Source organism: Megascapheus bottae, chromosome 23 (assembly GCF_031878675.1).
Source record: "Megascapheus bottae isolate mThoBot1 chromosome 23, mThoBot2.hap1, whole genome shotgun sequence".
In the NCBI taxonomy this organism is placed as follows: domain Eukaryota; kingdom Metazoa; phylum Chordata; class Mammalia; order Rodentia; family Geomyidae; genus Megascapheus; species Megascapheus bottae.
The window spans coordinates 14,828,646-14,844,905 of NC_143531.1; the positions used below are offsets into that span (position 1 = coordinate 14,828,646).

At 39.3% G+C, this 16,260-nt stretch overlaps 1 protein-coding gene across 1 annotated transcript in view; it reads right to left on the reverse strand.

The window, feature by feature from the left end:
• Nucleotides 1-4,927: 4,927 nt before the first annotated feature.
• Mttp (microsomal triglyceride transfer protein) overlaps nucleotides 4,928-16,260 on the reverse strand; it is a 38,669-nt gene continuing 27,336 nt past the window's right edge. Inside the window, exons 15-18 of the mRNA XM_090356768.1 lie at nucleotides 14,674-14,901; nucleotides 8,279-8,403; nucleotides 7,636-7,806; nucleotides 4,928-6,207 (exon numbers count right to left, since the gene is read on the reverse strand). Coding sequence (XP_090212894.1) covers nucleotides 6,036-6,207; nucleotides 7,636-7,806; nucleotides 8,279-8,403; nucleotides 14,674-14,901 — 696 coding nt within the window. The 3' untranslated portion in view covers nucleotides 4,928-6,035. The remainder of the gene's footprint in view (nucleotides 6,208-7,635; nucleotides 7,807-8,278; nucleotides 8,404-14,673; nucleotides 14,902-16,260) is intronic.

Genomic DNA, 16,260 nt, shown 5'->3' on the forward strand with positions numbered 1-16,260 from the left:
AGAGGTTTGTTTGTGCTTCACTCAACGGCAGACAAGGAAAAGGAGAGTATACTTCCATCACAGATCAAGGACATGTCATGTGGGAGCTGAGCTGAGCCTGAAGTAAGTGGCTTCGTCATTTCTTCATTTGCATCCCTGGCTGCTTGGACTCCCTGAAAACATGGCTTCCTGGAAAATGTTACAACGTTGAATATCCCAAGAAGCAAGAAATAGATGCTGCTGGTTGCTTAAGGCCTATCCTAGAAATGATTGCAACGTTCCCTTCATTATCTCTAGCTGACAAGAAATCACAGAGCCTAATGTACAGGAACATAAATTCTACTTCCTAGTAACAAGAAAGCCAAAGAATTTTGGTAAAATATTTTTTTATTGTCAGAGTAATGTATAGAGGAGATATAGTTACATTCGCTAAGTAGGAGATGCATTACATCTCACACACTGATACCCCTTCTCATGTTTTTGTCCCCAGTTTCCTTCCCCACCCCCTCCCATTCATCTTGGTAAAATATTTTAGAACCACCATTTTCACTAATGGATATTTTAAAACTGTTTCTACAAAAGGAGTTCTAGAGTCTGTTCTGAGATCAGTGTAGGCTCAAATCACTCTAGAAAAAAAGCTAGAACTAAGAGCAGTCTAGAAAAGTTTTTGTGAGCATGTGTTTCTGTGCGTGTTAAAAATATGCTAGAGTCTGGAAGAGCAGATGCCAGCTTCTTTGATTTAAAAAAAATGAATGTTACTGCATACCAAATGCTCTGATTCATGAAGAGGTTAGGATTTCAGGAAGCCTTTAAATATGAAGAAGATGCTTATATGTTGACAGTGCTTCTAGGTCTAAGCCTTGCCAAAGATATTGAGCTTAAAAAAGGAAGCTAGTCAATGAATGGCCCATTGACAGATCATGCCTATGACCAAAGATGGAGTTTGGGACAGGCAGGAGGGTAAAGACAGGGCTCTATTTGATCAGAAGCAGGAACAGATCAAGGGAAGAGACTAAAGGAGGCAAAGAGGCAGTTTCCTTGTGCAGGGGTAAAGCAGCTACTGAAGGATAGCAAGGGAAGTGGTTGTGAACAAGTACCATGATCAAGGCCTTAGATAGAACTCTGTCCAACAGAAGAGGAGTGAACAGATAGTCACAGCGGATAGGCATGGCAGAAACTAAGATGGTTTATCTTACTCTTTGAATCTACAGCCTACTCAAGTCTTCCTTGCAGATATGTAGGCTTTTAGTTCCGCTGGATGGAGGGTAAAATCAGGCTTGTTAAAATCAGAAATGCCTTCAAAATTTAATTTTGCTGCTTACTATTAAGTTACTACCACATTCCTTATAAAACTAGCATAATCATAGCAATTGCATAGCATCTATACTTACACATACATTAGAAATAATTATGATGTAAATTATCATACATATTGCCTTTAGTCTGTACTTACCAATAAGGAATATAAACAACTGTGACTTACTACTCTGCTTTTGCACTACTGCCTCTGAAAAATTCAAATTTGTTATTCCACGGACTGATTTAAAACACTTGAAATGTTTTGGGTTGTTTATTCTATTTACAAATACAATATAAATTTATTGAAGAAAATATCATTTAAAAGTTGAAAAATAGGGGGAGATATTTTGAGACAGAGATGTTTTTAAGTCTATGATCTTCCTGCCCCAGTCCGAAATTATCATTTAGACTGGGGAAAAATTGTAATAATCTAGAGAGACTCACAAGTTATCTCTAGAAAAGAAAATTTTTACATATACTTGATACTTTTGTATAAATTTTTCTACTCTCTCTCTCCTTATATAAAACTATATATATCTTTATTGTTCTTGTAACATTAAAAGCCTATTTCTTAGGGCTAGCCTACCTAACAAATATAAAGTTCTGAATTCAGATGCCAATATTCTAAGGAAAACAAAAACAAGACAAAATAAAAACCAATTTACCTCTTTATTTTTCAGTACTCTTTGAGGAATAACTTTTAATTGCAATATTTTATTCTTCGACATGGATATATCATGGTATATTTAAGCTCTTATTTGAAATGTTTCATTTTTGTAGTTTGGGGCTTTGAAAATAAGTTTGGTTCTGCAACAAACATCTTTAGACATCAATCTTTGCATGAATCTTTCCCCCTTATTTCCATGAGATAAAACCACCCCCTTAGAATTACTGAATAAAAAGCCTGAGCATTTTTAAAACTTTCAACACACAAGACTTCGAGATCCCTGTCTCTTTCTCCATATAATAAATAGCCCCACTAACCTCAACACACCTAACCTATCAGTTCTTTTTGCTGTTGCTATTATTATTTGAGACGGCAGGGGTTTGTTGTGCAGCCCATGATGACACTGAACAAAAGTCCTACTACTTGAGCTTCCCCAGTGCTGAGATAACGGTCATGCACAACCGCATCAGGCATCCTATTCTTTAGAAACATTCTATTGAGCCGGGTACTGTGGCTCACACCTGTAATCCTAGCTACTCAGGAGGCTGAGATCTGAGGATCAAGGTTCAAAGCCAGCCCAGGCACAAAAGGACCTGAAACTCATATCTCCAATTAACTTCTAGAAAATGGAAAGTGGGACTTGGCTCAAGGGTAGGGCAGTAGCCTTGAGCTGAAGAGCTCAGGGACAACATCAGGCTGAGTTCAAGCTCAATGACCCACAAAAAAAAAAGAGGAAAGAAAGAAAGAAAGAAAGAAAGAAAGAAAGAAAGAAAGAAAGAAAGAAAGATTCTATTTGAATGAGGAGCTGTACTGAAAATATCCCAGTTAAAAACATCTCCCTTAACATTTCAATGATGAGGTCTCCGCACAATGTACGTCACAAAAGCTACAAACGCGTACATTCACATGGTTTTTCTTCTGGACTTTTCAGTTACTTTTGTTCTTCTGAAGGACAAGTATAAACAATTTCTTCTGATGTGAAGGCAGAGTACTTCGGTTTGGAGGGTATGTCAGAAATCTGCCTTCCTCACATAGCATCTTGGCCCTCCAGAAGAGTAAAGCAAGCTAGAGTGCCCTGACAGCCACAGGGACATTGACGCCATGTTGCCAGGAACACTAAAGATTCTATGCATGGTCCTCGCTTGAGAAGCTGACAGTGCACTTGGGAAGATCTTAACATTAATTTTTTTAAAAAAAGAAAGAAAACAAGGGACCGGGAGTTTGGACTAGTGGTAGAGTGCTTGCCTAGCATGCACAAAGACCCGGGTTTGATTCCTCGGTACCCCACATACATAGCAAAAAGCTGGAAGTGGTGCTGAGGCTCAAGTGGTAGAGCTCTAGCCTTGAGAAAGTCCAAGGACAGTGCTCAAGCCCTGAGCCCAAGCCCAGGACTGGCAAAAAAAAAAAAAAGAAAGAAAACAAAAGATAATGGCAGAATACAATAGAGCAGGCCAGTCATCCAAGTTGGTGGGGTTAAATTGCCAAGTGGGAGTCAGGGATTCTAAGTGAGGAAATGTGCTGGGACTTAGAAATGGGAAAACTCCCTGGTGTCATTCACAAGAAACATACCTATGCGGCGGGAACAAAATGTGGAACATCACTAAGCTCTGCTTCAGTTCTGCACCACAGAGGGTGTAAAATGATAGCTTCTACCTGACAGGACTGTTAAGAGAAGAAAGTGATTTCATACCTATCCGTGGCCCAGCAGAGCACAGAGCACGTAGATGCCATAGAAAAATGTTTGCTAAGTAATAGAGGTAGAGGGAAGCTTTTGGTAGACATAGGTCACTTTCATGTCTGCAACTTTCTGATCATGCAAGTACTTTTTATTTAGCATGCTTAGAGCACACATCTGCTTTCTGGATTTGGAAAGCGTATGAGAACAGGTCTAGTTTTGGGCATCTCTGTGTACCTCCATGCTTCTCCAACTGATCTCTTGCTCAGAAGCTGTGTTTACATGGTCAATCTTCAGGTGAACTCAGTGGGAGATGGTAAGGAGAAAAAAAATGGGGAGAAGTACCCCACCCAAAGCAGAATGGTGTTGACTGACTTCCACTAACAAAAGGAATCAGGCAATTGAAACCAAAAGCATGTTCTGGAAAGAGAACATCCACACTTCTCCATGTAATCCTAGAAGATTATGGCAGGAATCTTTCTAGTAAAAATAGAAGGGTGAAAATAGTTTATAGGTGTAGGTGCTGTTCCAAGTCAACTGTGAATAAATTAAATTTTTATTAATAGGAGGGCAGCTAAGGATTACTGCTGTCATTCTAGACTAATTCTAATCCCTGTGACCGAAGGTCGATAGTTAGCCAGAGTACTCCCAACGGTAGAATTTTTATGGATCTGAAGTTCTCGTACCTCATCAAGTACAAGCTGGTTGACCCCACTCTGGGGTTTCAGACTCACAGACAGCAAAGGAAGCTGATCAGTGTCCAAAACAAGAGGCAATTCTGGGTACTAGTGGGAATTGGTATGAAAAGTAGGGTTTGTCTCACTTTTGAGCTCCCAGATTGTGAGGAGGTTTGGCTGTTTGGGTTTTCAGTAGCTCATTTTCCAAAAGACTAAACTCCCATCTAGAGACTAACACTGCTGTTAGTTTTGCTGTGTTGCTTTGAAGGCTCAGCTATGTGTATAATGCTCGGAAAGAAAGGAAACATGTGCAGCAATGAAAGACAAAAGAACTCGATGAGATGGCCACATATTTATTTCATCACATTTCATTTTCATTTTCAGTTGACATCTATTAGAGGGCTTGGGGAACTTTTATCTCTGCGTGTGTGTGTGTGTGTGTGTGTGTGTGTGTGTGTGTGTGTGTGTGTTATGGATAAATGAGAACCTGAAATTCTGGGGAGCGTTTATTACAATAAAACCTATCTATTCTACTAATAAATATTTAAAACTATCAGACATGACTTGTATAATTCATACAAATAAAGACTTTCTTTATTTGGCCTGGGCATTTCGAAATCCAAATTCTCTCTGTCATTATGGCTATTGTGTAAATCATAGTTGTACAGATTTGATTGTGTCACACCACACAAGAGATTAAGAGATGGCTATATTAGTCTGTTTTTTTACAAAGAATATAATTCCATATGACAATCTCAGAAAGACACCACATAAGAAAATCAAATTATTATTATTACTATTTTTGTATGTGAAAATTCTGGGGTTTTGAACTCAGCTATTGGGCATTGTACCTGAGGTTTTGTTGCTCTTGGTGGTGGTGGTTTTTTTTGTTTTTTGTTTTTTATCAAGGCTAGTGTTCTACCATTTGATCTACCCTTCTGGCTTTTTGGTAGTTTATTGGAGATAAGAGTCTCATGGGCTTTGCTGCCTTGTCTGGCTGTAAGCTGTAAACCTCAGATCTCAGCTACTTGAGTTCAAATGGTATTTCTGAAATGAATTTTCTTATTCCTAAAAGCTCATTCCAGATATTCAAGGGCTGCAGGCAAAGGTCTGATGGCTACTAGCCGTCTTCCTGCATGGGCAGTAGAAACAGTTTGCTTGAATCCTGTGGGCCTTCAATCCTAATTCTCAGATTGCTAACCACAATAGAAGGCATCAACAGTCATTCTTATAGTTGAATAACAACATTCCTTTAGATGTCTTATATCACTTGTCTCACTTAAACCTGTACCCTACCAAAAGATTTTTAAAAAAAGGAAAAAGAAAATAGCTAGCCAGGTTTGGGGCTTTCCCTTCAGATTCACTGTGTGAAAACTTTTGAAAAAAATTGGATTTTCTTGAGTGTTTGTAGATTTTATTTTTAACAAATAGCAATTTCTTCTTAGAGCAGGAACTCATCTTACTCTGTGTGCATCCTGGGATTTGATAGAAGTTACAGAAAAGTACGAATGTTGTCGGAAGTGTCACATGATGACTTAACAGAACACTGAGGGTAGATACACTGCATAGGCCCAAATTCAATCAATTGAGGTTTTACCGTGGCTTTTTACAAAAATCTTAAATATATGTAAATATGTAAACACTGCTCTCAGAGAGCAAGTACTTCATCGGCACCTCACATGTCACGTTGTATCCTTTTCCGGAAGACAAACTCAGGTGAAATATCACCAAGTAGTTCTTAAAACCATCCACTGGAAGAACTCTCCGCTGGAGGGGCAAAGACCACCTTACACATCTCAGAGTTCTCTTGATGGAGTGGAAACTCACATCCTGCTATCAGGCTTTCTTTGCTCCTCCTTGAGATGTAGCCTCTGCCTGTGGAAAGCCTTTCATATTTTGTCTCAGATTGTCTGTAGAACAAAGAGAGCCACGGAGAAACAACACACGTCAGAGTCACCTCATGCTTGTCCACATTCAAGTTCATCATCTGCCACATTCTGAATGCACTTGGAGTTTCTAAACCCAAAGCAGTTTCGAGAAAGGAGTTGAATGGCAGAACTCTCCTAGGAGCAGAGAATATGCCTTCCCTTTCTGATGCACTGCAAATGCCTGGGATATGGGAATCCTGCCATCTATTTTATTCTGGAATGAAGGACTGAATTCTTTGCATCTTTTGAGGCATGTTCAGCTTCCCAGATCTTGCTATGTCTCCCACCCTTCATTCCAGAGCCCCACCTTTAGGGAGGGCACTCTCCTTAAAAGTAAACTGTAAGATTAGAGAGAACACAGACTAGAAAACACTCCCACAGTTCTGAGCTGAGTGAAATGTCAAGCCTAACATCCACATGGCTGGGTGGATGGGTGGTCATTACATTCTTTCTACGAGAAGGCTGATTTATTTTAAATCAGTGAGAGCTTGATAGTTTAAGTGTAAGTCACTATCACATATGCCATGAAATATAATCTAGTCACATGTATACTTAAAATCATTGATGGATTTCTTATAAGAGTTATAAAATGTCAGGAAATAAGGGGCTCCATTTTTATCAAAGAAAACAATGGAAATGGTGACGATATTTGGAGTGTACAAATTGCCTTATGATTAAACACTGCTCTCAGAGAGCAAGTACTTCACTCAGCACATAATCTTGGTCAGAGAATATGTCAAGAAGACCTTGACAACTACAAAAGAGAGAGTCTAGCACCATGGCTAGAAGATTGAAGGCCATGGTGCTAATAAGTTAGGCTAGTCTCTAGGATGGAAGAACTACTGTGAAGTTCATGGGCAACTATATATTTGGTTTGAAAGGCAATAGACATTCTACTAACAGATTATTTTTCATATATGCAGAATCCTGGCTCTCATGTTTGAGTTCAAGTGTAATGCCAAGTTTCCATTCTATAGAGCTACTTGTGCACCCATTTGAGCCCTTAAGTCATAGGAAGTGAATTTCCATGTTTTGAACTCTCTGGGAGACAAGTGGGAAGAAACCAGGTAATGAATGAACATCTGATATTGCTGTTGAAATTTGGAGACAGCACTCCTGCAGTAAATTAAATCTTGTGGGGGTTTCCTTGCAAAGTTATTTCTGTATCAAATATGATTTAACTCAATGTCAGATAAAGTAATCGTTAGACTTGCTCATTCTCTATGAAGCTGTATTTTCTTACTTCTATCAATTGTTCTTTAAGTCCTTCAAAGAAAACTAACCTTTCGTTTGGCTTCTAATGCTTTCTTTCCATCCTGGAGCTTTATGCTAAAATACTGAATGCAAGTTTCTGGTGAACTTGCAAGTTCTGGAGGTAGTTCTAGAACATTCCAGGAATACTCATCTTACCTGAAGGGAGCTTCGGATTTGTCCATCTGCATACAAATTAAGAATGGGTACTGAGAAAACTGCACTGTGGAGATGAACTCCAGGCCTGCCTCTGTCTCGGCCCTGGTTTCCAAGCCGGCTTTCACAAAAGAGGAGTCCACTGTGAGCCCGCCAGTCAAGACCACAGCCACCCTAACAATGGAGAAAGGGAAAAAGAATGTGTTCATATCACATTTAACTAAGTTGAACTAATAGAATTTTTACAGGGTCTGAACTCTTGACATGGAAAACTGGAAGAAAACGCCTAGAAATTGATAAGTGAACCCACATCCACTTAGAACTTGTTGAAATAACAAGTGAAAAACTTACTGCAATCCACGGATGACAGTGGAAAAGAATTTTTTAAACATTCACCCTTTCTTTGAATTTCCTAACTGTATCACTAGCTTTTAAAGTGAAATAACAAGACAACTCCCTTGATCTACAAAGACACTGCTGCATTAAGTACTGTCCAGCTTCTAACTTCCCATGGTCCCTTCCAACCCTATGACTGAGCACTTAATTACAAGCAGGAATCACAGCTTTCGAAGTAGTCTGAGGGCTACCATCACAAAAGTAGCTGTAGTCCTTTGCATAGAGCATCCATCACGCATACTCTGCTTACCTATTTGTCACACGGGTTTTAGACTCACGATACCACAGACTAAACTCCATGGCACCAGAAATATCAATGGCAAGACCACCCTGCACCTCCATGTTGGCCTTCAGTCCAGATTGCAGTTGAAGCTCCTAGTAGGGAAAAGAAAAGAAAAGGATAAGTAAAATGTAGTGAACTCCTTCCGAGGTAGATGGTGCTATTTGACTTGTGTTTGTGTTAGTCTTTTGCATCAAGGTCTTCTGCTGATTTGGTTCAGGGCTGAGGATGTGTGCCATGGAGCCACATCCCCAATGAAGGAGTGGTTTTCTAGACCTGGTAGCACTGTGATCATACAAAGACTACTTGGTGATTTACAAAATCAGGGAAATGCCAACCAAAAAGAGCCCAGGTCCAGATGGTTTCACTGCAGAATTCTACAAGACGTTTAAAGATGAAATAACACTTATACTCTTAAAACTCTTCCGAGAAATAGAAACAGAAGGAGCAATACCAACATCATTTTATGAAGCTAATATTACTCTCATCCCCAAACCAAGGAAAGACCCAACAAAAAAAGAAAACTACAGACCTATCTCTTTAATGAACACAGACACAAAACTCCTCAATAAAATATTAGCCAACAGAATCCAGAAACAAATTTAAAAAATCATACACTATGATCAAGTAGGCTTCATCCCACAGATGCAAGGCTGGTTTAACATTCACAAATCAATCAACGTAACACATCACATCAATAGAGCTAAGGATAAGAATCATAGGATAATTTCTCTGGACGTGGAAAAGGCATTTGACAAAATACAACATCCATTCATGTTGAAAGCAATAGAAAAAATAGGAATAAGAGGTACATTCCTCAAAATAGTGAAAGCCATATATGAAAAACCTACAGCCAGTATTATACTAAATGGTGAAAGACTGGAACCATTCACCTTAAAATCAGGAACTAGACAGGGATGCCCACTCTCTCCACTTCTCTTCAATATAGTGCTGGAATCCTTAGCCAGAGCAATAAGGCAAGAAAAAGACATCAAAGGGATCCACATAGGGAAAGAAGAAATTAAACTATCCTTATTCACAGATGACATGATCCTCTACTTGAGTAACCCAACAAACTCCACTCCCAAACTTCTAGAATTAATAAACTACTTTAGCAAAGTGGCAGGATACAAAATTAATCTTCAGAAGTCAGTAGCCTTCTTGTACACCAACAATACACAAACAGAAGGCCAAATCAAGAAAATGATCCCATTTGCAATAGCCCCCAAAGGAATAAAATACTTAGGAATATCCTTAACCAAAGAAGTAAGAGAATTATTCAATGAAAACTATAAAAGCCTAACGAAAGAAATTAAAGAGGACACTAGGAAATGGAAAGATATCCCATGCTCATGGCTAGGGAGAGCCAACATAGTGAAAATGGCTATACTGCCAAAATTGATATACAAATTCAATGCAATCCCCATCAAAATCCCAAAGACATTCTTTACGGAAATAGAAGATAGAATCCAAAGATTCATATGGAACAAGAAAAGACTAGAATAGCCAAAACAATTCTAGGCAAAAAGAGCAATGCTGGTGGTATTACAATACCAGACTTCAACCTCTACTATAGAGATTCCCTTCTTGAACACTTGTTTGTTAAACTTGTCATTAGAATATGATGTAAAAATCAACGTTAATAAATTCTTTAATAAAAAAACTCAAGTGCTAGGACTTACCTAGATCACATATTTTCTTTAAAGGAAGAGAAGGCAATTTAAGTAAGCTTTAATCAAACTCCTAGACAAGTCAAACGGGAATGCAATGGTATTTTTTAGAGATTTAGCAACTACTTAGAAACAGTCCAGCCTGGAGAATTCTGTTTGTCTCAAACCTGTTTTGTGCTGTTTACTTGCATTTAGGTTTAAGTTCTGTACTTTTTGTGTACATTATATTGTGTAATGTTGTAAGGATGTTTTCACTAGATTGAGATCAGATCTCCTGAAGACAGGGTTAAAAGTGATCATGATTTTGAGAGGAAAAGTGCTCAGGAACCTTAATTGTGATTTTTTTTTCTCCACAATCTTAAGTATTTGGCAAGCAAAAATATGACTGAGCTCTTTGGGCATCTGCTCTGCTCAGACCAAACAAGGCACTCAGGAGTCAACATTAAGTGTGATTTCACTTTCTAGAGAGGATCACGTTGAGCTCCTTGAATTACAAAAACTGTGGCAGGGTTGCTCAAATTACTGGTTGACGACCAGCTCTACTATGAAAGTATGGTCATGACAGGAAAATAATTCATTCTGAAGGCCACTCCCGTGGTGCCAGAGTCATTGGGAGATATGCCTAAAGATACATAAAGCTATCACCAGTCTAGAACAAAAATCTGGTAATCAAAGGACACAGGGACTGTGTAACACGTTGTTAACTAGTGTGAAGGAACACAATTTATCAGGAGAAAGCTGTAATGGTCATGTCTCAATTTTTACCTGTGCCTGTGAAATTGCAGGATGAGATTTTCCTACGTTTTCCACAGGCACTGTAATTGTTACTGTTGTTAAACAAATCCCATTACATCCCCTGTTCTGGGCACAGTTCTTTCTGTTTTCTTCTCTGTTCCCAATGTGAATCTCATATTCTTGTTAATCTATCTGGTGCAGCAGAAGCTTGTGACATGAGCCTTGACCTTCCCGCTAACCATTGGTAGGTGGATGGGTGCAAGCAATCTCTCTCTCTCTCTCTCTCTCTCTCTCTCTCTCTCTCTCTCTCTCTCTCTCTCTCTCTCTCTCCCTCCCTCACTCCCTCCCTCTTCCTCTTACTGTTTGTCCTCTCTCTTTCTCTTTCTCTCTCTCTCTCAGCATGTACAAGTTATACAAAGAGATTTTATTGTAATATATCCACACTTGCATGATAGCTTATTTTCCTTTTTTTTGTTGTTGTTGTTGTTGTTCATGCCAGGGGACCAGGAGAGAATTCTTGTATGCACTTACAATGATTTTTTTTTGTGGACTCCCTTGTGAGAACAGACCACTTAGCACCATCAAAGAATAAACCATCCATCCTTTTACAAAAGGGACTAAACACATGGTTCAGTGAATCTAGTTCCGAGGGATCTGATCTAAATGGACTATCAGTTTGGGAGCACTCGTGGTGTACTGAGTTCTACATCTGATAACTCACTCAGTCCTCCAACCTGTCTTCCACAAGCAGAAGTTTAGGTCCTTGATTGGCCCTCAGTTCGCATTTCGATTCAATTCAATTAACAAACACAATAGTAGAAAGACAACAGTAGAACTTTGCATTTGTAGTTCGTGTGACTCCTATTCTCTTTGGTCCCAAAGGAGTTTCGTATGGATCACATATCAATATTTTGACAATTAATCCAATTTTAAGGAAACACATACTTCCCTGGATTAAGAAGATTCCCTTCTTAAACTGACTTTATCAGAAATCCTTTTCTGAAGAGCCAGATTAGAAAGCATCGAAGAGAAAGAGACAGAGAGAGAGAGACAGAGAGAGACAGAGAGAGACAGAGAGAGACAGAGACAGAGACAGAGACAGACAGAGACAGACAGAGAGAGAGAGAGAGAGAGAGAGAGAGAGAGAGAGAGAGAGAGAGAGAGAGAGAGAGAGAGAGAGAGAGCGCACAAGAGCGCCTGGGACTGAGTAATTTGATCTGTCCCTGTGGCTATGAGGGGGTCACTCTGCCAAAATTTCCTTCAATGTCAGCACTTGACCTAGAGCAGTACGTGCTCTAAAGCTAAGATGATGTTACTGGAGTGGTTTACAGAGCCAGAGGGCCTCAGACAGTTTATTTAGATAGTTAGGCTTAATAGCTAGGGGACTCTACTTCATCTGAGGTACTCTGGCCTACTAAATAGAAAAGTACAATCCAAGGGCAAGCCAAGCTTGGCAAACTATGTGACCTATAGGCAAGTCTGCCCCACTGACTGTTTTCATAAATAAAATGTTATTGGAACAAAGCCCTACTCATTTGCTAATATATTGCTGATGGCTGTTTCCACACTACAATGACAGAGCTGGGAAGCTACGCCCTAAACTATTTGGCCCTAAACCATTTGGCCCACTTTCTATTCATGAAACAAGTTGGCCAACCTAGACCTAGATTATTTCTTACATTGATATCTACCAGCCATTGTTAGTGGCCAGTTGAGCACATGAAAGTGTGTTGGGATGTTATCCTGTGTCTTCCAAAAATGTGATGGAGTTGTGCAACATACAACTTTGATAAGCTGGGGGCTGGCGACTCACACCTGTAATCCTAGCCAGTCAGGAGCCTGAGATCTAGAGGATCAAGATTCAAAGCCAACCAGAACAGACTGTCTCCAACATAACCAGCAAAATGCTAGTCTGGAGGTATGCACCCACTGAACAGGCAAGCCTGGCAAGCTCAAAAACCTGAGGATCAAACCCCAGTACTAGGAGGAAGAAAATAAAAATAAAACTCTACAAATCAGGATGTCTAAACTGAAGGAGAGTAATTCATATTCTAATGATAACCCTGAACAACCTACTTCCAAATACGTCTTACATGGTTAAAAAAAATCTAAATTTTTCTTTTGTTTTTGTTATATATGACCACCCTGATGGATATGATGGGACATAATAAATCTAGAAAAATAAAAAATATTTAGTTCTATCTATTGATACCCTGGAAGAGAGTTTGTTGTTGTGTGCCAGTGTTGGGACTTGAATTTAGAGCCTGAGAGCTATCCCTTCGTTTTTGGTTTTGGTTTTGGTTCTGTTTGCTCAAAGTTAGCTTTCTACCATTTGAAGTATAGACTTCTGGCTTTCTGGTATTTAACTGGAAATAAGAGTCTCACAGACTTTCCTGCCCAGGTTAATTTGAACAGTGACCCTCAGATCTCTGCCTCCTTAGCAGCTAGAATTCCACATGTAATTCATAGCCACTTATGCTTGCTTTGGAAAGAGTTTTTTATCAAATCTGATACATAAGAACACTGCAACTCTTAAAACCTACTAATGAGGGCCAGGAGTTTGGCCTAGTGGTTAAAGTGCTTGCCTAGCATGCATGAAGACCTGGGTTTGATTCCTCAAAACCATATACATAGAAAAAAAGCCGAAGTGGTGCTGAGGCTCAAGTGGTAGAGCTCTAGCTTTGAGAAAGTCCAAGGACAGTGCTCAGGCCCTGAGCTCAAGCCTAGGACTGGCAAAACAAAAACAAAAACAAAAACAAAAACAAAACCTACTAATGAGTAACCAAAACTTCACACATTTGCATTCCAAAATTATCTGGTCTGAAGAACAATAAAGTTGTAAATCTTTGAGCAACTGTCCAAATGTTTCCATTAGGTATCAGGAAATTGTGGCTTCTACTTATCAAGTCACTTCCCAAGAACACAGCAGGAAGACATGGAGACAACATTTAAACTTAAGCTGCTACCTGTGAATTTATTAAGCACAAAAACAAACTCTGGATAAATCCTACACCCTGTAATCTTCACATTCTTATATGTCTCCAGTATAATAAGTCTTATAACACATAATGATTTCCCTGGTAGATCCTTGTTTAGGAAATATTACCATTCTAAAATATTACTTTATTTCCTGAAACTGGAAATAAATCAGGCCATTAAAAAGCATTTTAGGTATCAAACATTCAAACTCAAAGATAAATTCAGATGCATATTAATCCTCTTCTATTTCTCAAGAAATCTAATCAGACACACTATCTCTTACTAATTTGGTCACATAAGTCCCACAGTGTGGATGATATTCACTATCAGACTCTGGTATGGAATGTATGATAGATAAGGTTTGTGGTCAAGGGAGCCTGGACAACATGCTGAAGACTGAGGTTCAAGTGAATGAAAGTTGCACTCCTGTTCCTGAGGAGTGAGTAAACCTTTCTAAGAGTCTACCAACATGCTAGTTTGGAGCAGAGCACCCATGAAACATGTGGGTGATGTCAGTGGTGAAAACAATGCACGAATTGGGTATTCATCATCATTGTCAATACAAATATCACCAGTACATCTTGACACCATGAAGTAGAGTTCCTGCATCTTGGATAAGCATCATCTAAGCCCCTGTGTTCAAGAAAACCAAGAGAGAAGCCAATGCTGGCTTTGCTTCCTTTGTATCCCAGCTGTGCCCCAACAGTATCTCATCTCGGTTTGTTCGTGTCTTTTTGCCTCACCTGCTACTAGCTTCAAAGTAAGGAGAAACTGTAAGCAGCCAAGAAAAGCAAAAGAAAGTGCTAGTTACCTACAGCAAAGGAAAAAAAAAAGCAACAATACCAACAGGACCAAATGCATAGAAGGTGAACAGCAAGATGAACAAAACTTTGTCTGGGATACTCCAGGCATAGACGACAATTAAACTGTGACTAGGCGATTTTAGAGACTCACTAAATACTTGCCGTTTAAGTGATTTACCTGGGAATGGTCTATTAGCAGAATAAGTCCTTTCACCACACTGATAGGGTCGCTAGATGCTGACAGCATTTTGGACATCAAATCACTGTAGCCATTGAAAAATGTGACAGGCCTGAGCTGAACATCAAAGAGGATGGCTGACATGCCTGCATAGGAGTCCAGGTTCTCTTCTCCCTCATCAGGAGTGGCTGCAATTAAGCCTTCCATCCCCTGAGCTTCCAGGACCACCTAGGGAAGAAAAATGAATACAACATTTGAGGCAGCATTCTCTCCTGCTCTGGAAGGGATGACAGGGCTTTTGAGATACAACAAAAATTATGTAGGGTCGGGCCGGGAGTTTGGCCTACTGGTAGAGTGCTTGCCTAGCATGCACGAAGACCAGGGTTCAATTCCTTGGTACCACATACTTAGAAAAAAGCCAGAAGTGGTGCTGAGGCTCAAGTGGTAGAGTTCTAGCCTTGAGAAAAATCCAAGGACAGTGCTCAGGCCCTGAGCTTAAGCCCAGGACTGGCAAAAAAAAAAAATTATGTAGGGTCAAAACCTCCATGCAAATGGTAATTAGTGAAAGAAAAACCCAAGAAAACTCAAAGCACCCAAAACATTTGTGTACCTGAATATAAAGCAAATGAATTCTCTCCATGTTATCCTCATGGATGCGGTATGAATGATTTTAACCATTTTGTAGATAATGTAAAAAAGAAAAAGAAAAAGGCTCAAGTTCACCAGCTAGTACACGGTAGGGGAAGGATTTGAACTCATGATGGAGGACTACAAAGACCATGAACTAGTTTTCCATTTTATGATCTCCCCCTAAAGACTGTGCTTCTCCAGTGCTATCACATTTAACAGATCTGCCATCTTGGAGAGACTCTGAAAGGAGATGGGGAGGTACTGGCAAAATTGTCCCTAAGTCCCTGCTGTGACAAGACATGGAACTCTCTGAGAATCATATTTTTCCAAAGGCCCTGATTTCTACAACACATAAGAATCCTATGTATTTCCTCTCCCACATTCTCAGCCCCTTAGCCATTTGGCATTTGGCATTTTAGAGAGTACAGCATGAAACAGATGGTGATGCCTTGGGACCAGGCACAGCATTGGGACTGTGGCATAGGCCCAGGGTGTGGTGATTTCATACTGACAAGAGCTCAAGTTTCTGTAGCACTGGATCATTTTTTAAAGCGTAAATGACTTCAGTTTGTTCAGTTTGAAGACTGTAATTTGTTATTCACAAAAACTGAAATGAAGTATATTTTATATAAGAAAGCCTTTATGGATCATCACTTAATATGGGTAAAACTAACAGAGCAGAAACCAGCCTGTGGTCAAATGCCCATACTTTATACTTTCATTGTCTACCAAGATTGGCGACATGTAGGTTAATGCCTTAGAGAATCATATTCCATTATAGGAAATCAATCTCTATGTAGAGATATTATAATAAGATAATTTTAAAATTTAGAGAAGATCCTAAGGAATATATGTGAATAAAAATACAATGTTACTTTTTAAGAAATAAGTGGGAAATGCTGGCACAATTTTAATTTTGTGACTATTCATCATTGAAACTCAAAGATTATTCAGACT